At 33.2% G+C, this 8880-nt stretch overlaps 1 protein-coding gene across 1 annotated transcript; it reads left to right on the forward strand.

Moving 5' to 3' along the window:
• The first annotated feature begins 1178 nt into the window (after positions 1 to 1178).
• Positions 1179 to 3134, forward strand: LOC104799830. Its single transcript, XM_010522491.1, has 5 exons — positions 1179 to 1612; positions 1702 to 1829; positions 1915 to 2027; positions 2340 to 2525; positions 2926 to 3134. The coding sequence occupies exons 1-5, from the start codon at positions 1254 to 1256 to the stop codon at positions 2953 to 2955; spliced, it is 816 nt and encodes a 271-aa protein (XP_010520793.1). The 5' UTR covers positions 1179 to 1253; the 3' UTR covers positions 2956 to 3134.
• Positions 3135 to 8880: the final 5746 nt, after the last annotated feature.

Consider the following 8880-nt stretch of genomic DNA (forward strand, 5'->3'; position numbering starts at 1 on the left):
TATTCGTGAGAGAATAACTAAGACCTTGAATATTGAGAGTTTTTTGTTTTTAGATTTTAGTTTTTGTAGTTTTGTAAATAAAAAAATGAAACTTTTGGTTTTTATGTTATGAATGGTGATAGTTTTTATTCCGAGTTTTTGTTTTTTGGTTTATAGTTTTTTCTTTTTATAGTTTTAAAAAAAATTGATTGGAAGAGAATATTTTAGTTTTTATATTTTAGATTTTAAATGTAAAATTATTTTTAATACATATTGATAAATTAAAATTTTCTTTAAAATTATAGGTAATTTTGTTTTTTAAAATATTTTATATAATTAATATTTAATAAAAAATGAAAAAATCTAACTGTTTTTTGGCTTTTTATTGAATTTTTTTAAAAATGGTTTATCGGATTTTTAGGAAAAGTAGAAAAACAAAATCTTGATTGAATATTTTTTAGGTTTTTAAAAATTAAAAACTGAGAAACCTTTAAACAGTCAAAGCCTAAGATTTAGCGTACTAAAAGAGGAATATAAAAGAAAGAGAAATGTCAAAAAGAAAAACAATTGGCAAATATAATTAAAGAGATAATCATCTTAAAAATATAAACTTCCAAAAATTAAAATATAAGTATAAGAATTTTGATATCTCTACAAAATGCATAAATTATGCAAATATTATAAACCTATGTAAACTTCGGAAATATTTTATAACGAATTTTAACAGTATTTCTAAAGTTGTTATATTTTCGTATGAATTATAAAATTAATGTACAGTATTTAAGGGTTTTTTAGGATAAAAAAATAGAAAATTTTAAACTTAAAAAATAAATTTTTATACTTTTTTTACTGAAAAATTTATTATTAAACTTATAAAATATATCACAATAATTTTTAAACTTATTAATTGGTGTCAATAAATCTAACGACGATATTGATTAAAAAACTGTTTAAAAATTATAATGATAAATTTTATAAATTTGAAAATTATAATTATGTATTTTGTAAGTTTGGTAATAAATTTGTTAAATGAAATATTTAGGAATTTATTTTTCACTATTTTCAGATTTTTTTTTTTTTGAGTTTTACACCTTTTTTTTCGAACAAATTGGGCCAAACTAAAATTGTTAAAAGTAATATGGAAAATAGCGGAGGATAACGGATGAAATGAAAAGCAAGGAAGGAATTAAGGGTATTTTTGGTCGTCTCAATGAGCGGCGGACATTTGTCTTCGTACGTGAAGTCGCCAATACGGGGAGCGGAGAACGACGACCATGACGATGCTTGTCCTCACCACTCCGACGGCGCGTGGACCTTTATCCGGCCGAAAATGCGCCGCCTCTACTTCCTCTCCCCTCAAATTCATCACCAAACCCGATTCCGATTTCTGCTCTTCTCGGGTCTCGGATTCATGCCCCGGCCTCGTCAAGCCTCCCCGGCGGCGCGTGGTCCTCACGCTCGCTAAAGCCGATGGGAGCGTTAATTCAAAACCCTCTACCTCCGTCTCTCCTCCCTCGCAGTCCCCGTTCGCTGGAGACGAGACCATTTTCGTGGGTCAGGAGAATGTTCCTCTCGAGGGCGTCATCCAGTTTGACAAACCTAGTTCTTCGTCTTCTGTGATCAGCAAATGGGGGTAAACTCTTTCTCTGAGTCTTCGCCATTTCGTTTGTGGGTTTGTTTGTTTTTCTCAATCGAATGTCTGTGAAAATTGGAATTATGCAGTCGCGTGGCGCTACTTGCCGGTGGGGACGTGTTGGCTCTGCTTCTCTTCTCTGCAATTGGGAGATTCAACCATGGACTCCCCCTGTTTAGCTTCGACATTCTGCACACAGCTGATCCTTTCATCGCCGGTATACTTTTGTTTCTGTTGCAGAACTTGTAGTGATATTGGTTTAGAGAGGTTTGATTATGATGGAATTTAATATCATATGGTAGGATGGTTCCTAAGTGCGTATTTCTTGGGGGGTTATGCCGAGGACGGGCGAGGGATGAAGGGTCGGTCTAAGGCTGTTATTGCCGCCGCAAAATCTTGGATTGCTGGAGTTCCGGTAATGCTGCAGTTTCCAAAGTAGCATTGAGAACATTTTGATCTCATAGTCAATCTGAAAGCTTGTTATGTGGTGATTTCTTCCGTTCTGCTTGTTCTTGTTTTCCATGGGAATATATGAAAATGAAGCATCCAAATGATCACGTACGCATAAACGAAAGTCATGTTTTCCTCTTGGTTTTGTTTTGCGTTGTATCGTCATGCTGATATAATTATGAATTAAACATGAACAAACCAATCATGGCTGCTGAATTTTTGTAACTCTCCGTTCATGTGTTTACTGACGTGAGAAAGCACTCCTTTTCTTGTGTAGCTCGGCTTGGTCATTAGGTCAGCTACTTCAGGGCATATTCCCCCTTCTAGCTTTATCTTAGTGACAATGGGAAGTACCGCTGTCTTGCTTATCGGATGGAGAGCACTATTATTCAGTGTTCTCCCTAATGAGTCGAAGAAGAAGGATGATACGTATAGACGAGGAAACCCATTTGAACTTTTCGAGGTTCGTATTATATTCTCTCATGCAAAGCTCAATTGTTCGTTAGCTTGTCTCGTAAAAGGGTTTTACTTGTTTTTAGCATGTTCATTACTTTATCTAAATAAGTTTTGGTTTCTTGGCAAATGGGATTCCCTTTTGTGGTCTAGTTTTTCGGTCATCTCTATATATAGATAATACCCGGCTTTCAGTGACGACCTTCTGTATTGTTTGCTTGATTCGTCTCGTCTTTTAAGTTCTAAGCTCGAGAATGCGTTTGTCTAGTCCATTGGCGACTTGCCCTTCAGAACCATGACTCTGTTTCAAATCCTTTTACTCTACAAAATTTTTCTTTCATTTAGATCGACGTTACCATACATACTCAAATGTTGATACTGATATGAGAATTCATGCATTTTTGCTGCAGCTACTCACCTCATTAATACGAAGGTGGTGAGGGAGCCTCAATCAATGTTTGACCTTTCCATCAACAGATCAGTGTATGTACTTTCCTTTGGCAGAGCTGTAAACAGGTTGTACAAGTTGTTGAATAGATTTTTGTTGATAGGAAAAATGGCCTCGGTATATCATCGGCTATACGACTCTATATTCATCATAGCGATGCTCGAATCGATATATGGCATTGGTATACAGAAGATGCAGATATCAAAAGAGATGATCTTTGGAAATGCCTCATCTTGGTAGAAGATTAGAGGAGAAAAGAAACCAGTTGGAAGGCCCAAACTGTTTCATTCCAAAGCTTAGAAGGAAAGGAAGACGACTGGACTAGAAACCGGTTTAAGGATGGCAGTTTGGTTTGGTTTGATAAAGCCGAAATCAATTCTGGTTTGGTACGGTTTCATTTTTAACCAAACCAATCAATCTGAAGCCGAATTGAAACACCTCTAAAAGGGTTCAAATGTGATTAAAGGATGTATCGAATTTGGAGATGGTTAAATCAAAGGCGATTCTCTTTTTTCCTCCTTAATCATTGATGGGCCCTAAAGATATTGATTCGGGCAAGTGGATATCTGCCAGGACAAAGGAGTGCAATGATCTTTGGAACAGTTGGGGTCCAGTTTTGCATTAGGACAACTCAAGTGGGACCCTCGATGACTCTATTTTGGATCAAAACTCTGTAGAGACTTTTATCTTCTTTAAGCTTCTTAATTTTGAAGACTCCATATTTACATTCCATAGATGAATTGTTGGAAGAAGAGAAGGTTACTGTTGCAAAATAATGTAAAGAAAAGTTTCTCTAGCCTAATATAATATATAGTAGAAAATCTTCTTATCATAAGAAGAATTTAATTTCCAAAAAAAATCCTGAATAGAAAAACTTTGGATTACATTGTTAGAGATATATAATAATAATAATAATAATAATAATAATAATAATTATAATAACAATAATTAAGAGGAATGGGCATAATGAAAAAGGAGTGTGCAGTCCACTACCAAAGGTCAAAAGCTAAGTGCATCCCCTTAAAATACCACTAAGTTTCTATGTAATTGAAATCACGCTCCTTAGCTTCCGATCTCACCAATGAAATATGTTAACGAGGAGAGAGAGAGGGAGGGAGAGAGAGAGAGAGAGAGAGAGATCATTAATTCGAAGCATCCGAAAGACATTAAGATGTGTTTGTCCGAAGAAAGACACACCATGTTTTTAATATTCGAAAAGGCATTAATTCGGATTTCCTCTTGACGTGTGTGTGTATATATATATATATAAATTCAGAGCTACATTTGTTGTAATAGCAATAATTGAGCTAAAGTACGAATTAATAACACGCTCTCCTTATGATACATGAACACATGATGTTGGAAGTTTTTTTTTTTACTTCCTTTCGACTTCCCAATAATGTTAGGAAGTTTAATTACACGTTATGATCGATCATATATATATATGATAGATATTTCACATATAATATATATAATAGATCATGTTCATAGACTAACAATTAATCTAACAAGTGAAACCTAATATATACACACACATATATAAAGCGATAAGATCTTATTATATTATACATAAGGGAACAAGAATGAGTGAAAAGGTCTCTCTTGCATCTTCATGCCTTTGAGAAGTTGACTGTATGGCCTATATATACATATATGGGTTTAAAAAATCATAGAGCATTGAAAAACGTTAGAAATAGGTAGGTGATTCTAGGTTAAAGAATGTGATACGTATAAGTGACATGACATGCATGTTTCAATTCTTTAACAAAGTCATATCTCGGACTTTGTGAATTAGATTAGGTTTTGTTGTTATTGAAAGTAAATTTCATGTCAGAGAGAGAGATCTAGAGAGAGAGAGAGAAGCATCTGATATTGGACCGTTTGAAGCTTAAGTCAAACTAGGGTTTGTAACAATAGGTATATGTGACCAAAAGAGAGACCAAAGATGATGGAGTCATCAATCTTTCCTTATACTTTCAGGATATGACTGAAGCTACTACTACTCTCCGTGCTCTCTTAGGTCATTCTTTTGCCTTTCGAATTCAAAAGAAAGGGTTCAAATGAAGAACCCTACCGGGGAAACAAGAGATAGAGAGGGAATCTATGGTGAAAGTGACACAACACAATGCCATAGATTTTGACATGTCAATGAGAGAGAGAGAGAGAGAGAGAGAGAGAGAGAGAGAGAGAGAGAGAGAGATGACCAAGATTGGAGTTAAGGTGGGATTAATGTGTGCTGCATGGAACTCTGTCTCTTAAAGGACAGTTTTCATGAGTTTTTTGTATTTAGTTTTTCAATATTATATGGAAATATTCTCTCCATACATTATTATTCCTTTGTATAGAAGAGAACTAATTCATCAAGGCAATTTATGTGCGAAAACTGTACGTCCAATCATCCCTAACGTCAGTCTTTGTATTATCTTGTAATCTATTTCTATTATAATAATGGATACGGAATTTACGCATCTCTTTTATATATGTTTTACCTCTGTATTTGATGAGATCATAACATCTTTTGAGTGTCTCATACATACATACATACATACATACGTGTGTATCCGAATGTTTTCTTTAGCTAATAAGCAAACACTTTCCATTCTTTGATAGAAAATAGATACACAAATGGCCATACATGTATGTATTTAAATTTATATACATAAAAATATTTTTTTATTTGGATTGAGTCGATTTATTGTGTTAAAAACTATATTTATTATAAAATGAAGAGTTCTATCTTAATAGAAATATATATCCTAAATCAAGAGTAAACGGATTATCAATGACAACATCAAATATTACTCTATAAGATTATGGACCAAAAATAAATGAAATTAATGTGTGATACAGATAGTAATGAGAAGACGTGAAATGGGTCAAGGGCTATGAAGAATAGTACTGTGTGGGCAGAGGGACACAGCTATAGGTTCCAAAGTAGCCATAAACAACAAGGAATGAGCACCAAATTAAAGACCTTTCTCTCTCTGTTCACACACACACAAAAAAAAAACATTTTCTCTCTCCCTCCCTCTCTCTCTCTCTCTCTCTCTCTATATATATATGTATATATATCGTTCATTGATTATAAGAATCAGAGTTTTCTTTTCTGCAGGGGACACGTGCCCTTCTCTCATTGGGGTTTCTCACTCTCTCTCTCTCTCTCTCGTATCTCTGCTTAGATTTTCTCTTGGATTTTGCTTATCTCATCTCTGTCTACAAACCAAAAAAAAATCTTTTTTTTTTTGCTTTCTTGATTTCTTTCTCCGTGAATGTATGAATCTCATTTTAAATCTTTAGATTTCAGAACAGAACGTTGTCCATTTCTGGAACCCTATTCTCGTAAAAGACCCGTTTGCTGTTTTTTTATTTTTTTCGTGTCCCTACTCCTTTGTACTATGCTCCGTTTCACAATAACAGTCTTTAGATTTTTCTCAAATTCAATATACACACACACTCACACACACCAAGCCAAAGATCATTACAAAATTTTCAAACATTATTTAGGTAATCGTACCATTGGAAGTGTACTAAATAGTAAATAGTCTAAAATTTTCATACATTGGCAAAAGAGAAGACATTATGAATTTATGATTATACATTGCTTATAATAAATCACATGGTGGGAGGGAGGGACGACGGTCCATCGTTTTTCATGATTCCCTGCAAACCAAATAAATCAAACAGTGTCTAATATGTGGTTAGGGCAACTCTCTCTCTCTCTCTCTCTCTCTCTCTCGGTATTTAAGGACATGTTACGAGAATAACGAAAGGGCTCCAATAAAGGAAAACGGCCTATGTCGTGAAAACACCAACAGTTTTCTCTTTTTTCCGACATGGCCAGCAAGAAGAATATTGAGATTGCACTCCGAATACACGTTTTCCGTTGTATTATATAATGTATAAGTCCTCTTGCTATGTATCTATAGACTCACGTGAAACCTGTTTTCGTGAAAGTTTCCCGAATCATACTGTGTGCTGTATGAAGCCGTTGCACTATAATAAATTATATCAACGTGGAACAATGGGGTTGTCAATCGGGGGTCGGCCACATTTTTCCGGGTATATATACAACCAAGCCTGAGTTTCAAGTCTATAAAATTCGGATTCGGGCTCGGGTCGGATATTGGGTCGGACCAGTGCATTCAATTCCTTTTTTAAAGTTTTTTTTAAAATTTATTAATTTTTTATAAACGAAATCGGATTTCTGATCGGCTCGAAATCCGATTTGAATCCTTTCCGAAAATGTGATTGTTTTATTAAATAATTAAGGTTGAAACCCGATATTTTTCAAGTAGACTCAGAACTTCAAATTTCAGAATAAAATTGGCACCTTCATTCATATACTAATCTTTGTATTTAGTAAAATTCGAGTTAATATACATTCACTTTGATAGATATACGAGAATATAAAAAAATCGGTTATTCCCACACATATGTATATATTAAAATACAAGAACCTTTTTTTAGAAATATAAAAGGTTTTTGCTATATTGAAGAAGTTTATGAATATATATATATATGTAGATTTTCATATATAAAATAAATTAAATAGAATAATATATCATAGTCCAATTTCAAGACTGATATATAATTTTTAAAATTAAATGAACATGAATTCACCTATAGAATGTACAAATAAAAAAATTGAAATAGCAATATTTTAAAACAATATTGTGTGCACCCACCATGACTATGTGTGTGTGTATATATATACCACGGCTCACATACATATAAAGAATTAAACATGACTATATATGTGCCCTACTAACTATTCTAATTATTAAATATGTCTATTAAATACATAGAAATATTATATTAAATACACCATGCATGTCGTTGGGCACCAATTATTTTCTTATTCATTTTTTTTAATTAAAAGAAACTTTTTTTGCCTGCATTCAAAATTTAAAATGGGAGCAGCAATGCACACTTTCTAATTTCTATTAGTTTCCAAATTATTTGTTGTTATATAGATGTTAATGTTAGTTTTCTTTCATAAGGAGATAATCATTTGTTAAGGTTTACTTTCGATTTTTTTTTTTTTGGGATCATACATGCATGCAGATGCGCACAAAGCTGTAAAATTGTGTAATCATGAAGACAGATTTTCAAACCCAAATCATTTCCTTTGAACCTCCTTTTTTTCTTTTGCAACCATAAAAATCTACACGCCCCACATGCAAAATTATACGATTTTACGTATTTTCCTCGAATAAAATTAAATAATCTTATAACGTAGATACATGCATCTGATACAAGTAAACTCTTTTTTTTTTCTTCAGTAAATTTACGTCACAACGACGTCTTTAATTCACTCACCTAAACGTTCTGGTCGGACCAATATTTTTAATTGTAAAAGCATATTAATTACCAAGTTTTTGGTATATATATATTTAAGAAAGTTGCGCGTTTTATCTTCTGCATATAAAACATGTAAATTAGTGTTAGACACAATTGTTTATCTGAAAATATTGGATTCTGAGATTTGGTATCCGAGCCTATATGTAATGTCCGAATTTTGGATTTATATATAGATGCCAAATATGAGAATATGGATTCGGATACCAAAACTCAAAACACAAATTTTCCAGATAACGACAAATACCCAAATGTTGAAAATACGAAATTCGAATTTGGATACGTCCCAAAGATGATATGTGAGTCCACATTACTCGAATATTAAAAAAAAAATTGGATAAAGGAAAGGAAAATACGTGATTAAACAGTAATGAGTGGTACAGCCTGGCCGGCTTAATTCAAGTATTTATTCATATAATAAACATGATTAAAGTTTTGGTAATTAAGAATAAAAAATGAAATAATTCCCAGCCCATATATTGTTTTCGCTTTATTTACGGGACCCAAATCCAATCTTAGACCCACTTCTTGTCGCATTGTCTGGGGAGCAGTTGTTGAC

Source organism: Tarenaya hassleriana, unplaced genomic scaffold (genome assembly GCF_000463585.1).
Source record: "Tarenaya hassleriana unplaced genomic scaffold, ASM46358v1 Cleome61, whole genome shotgun sequence".
NCBI lineage: Eukaryota > Viridiplantae > Streptophyta > Magnoliopsida > Brassicales > Cleomaceae > Tarenaya > Tarenaya hassleriana.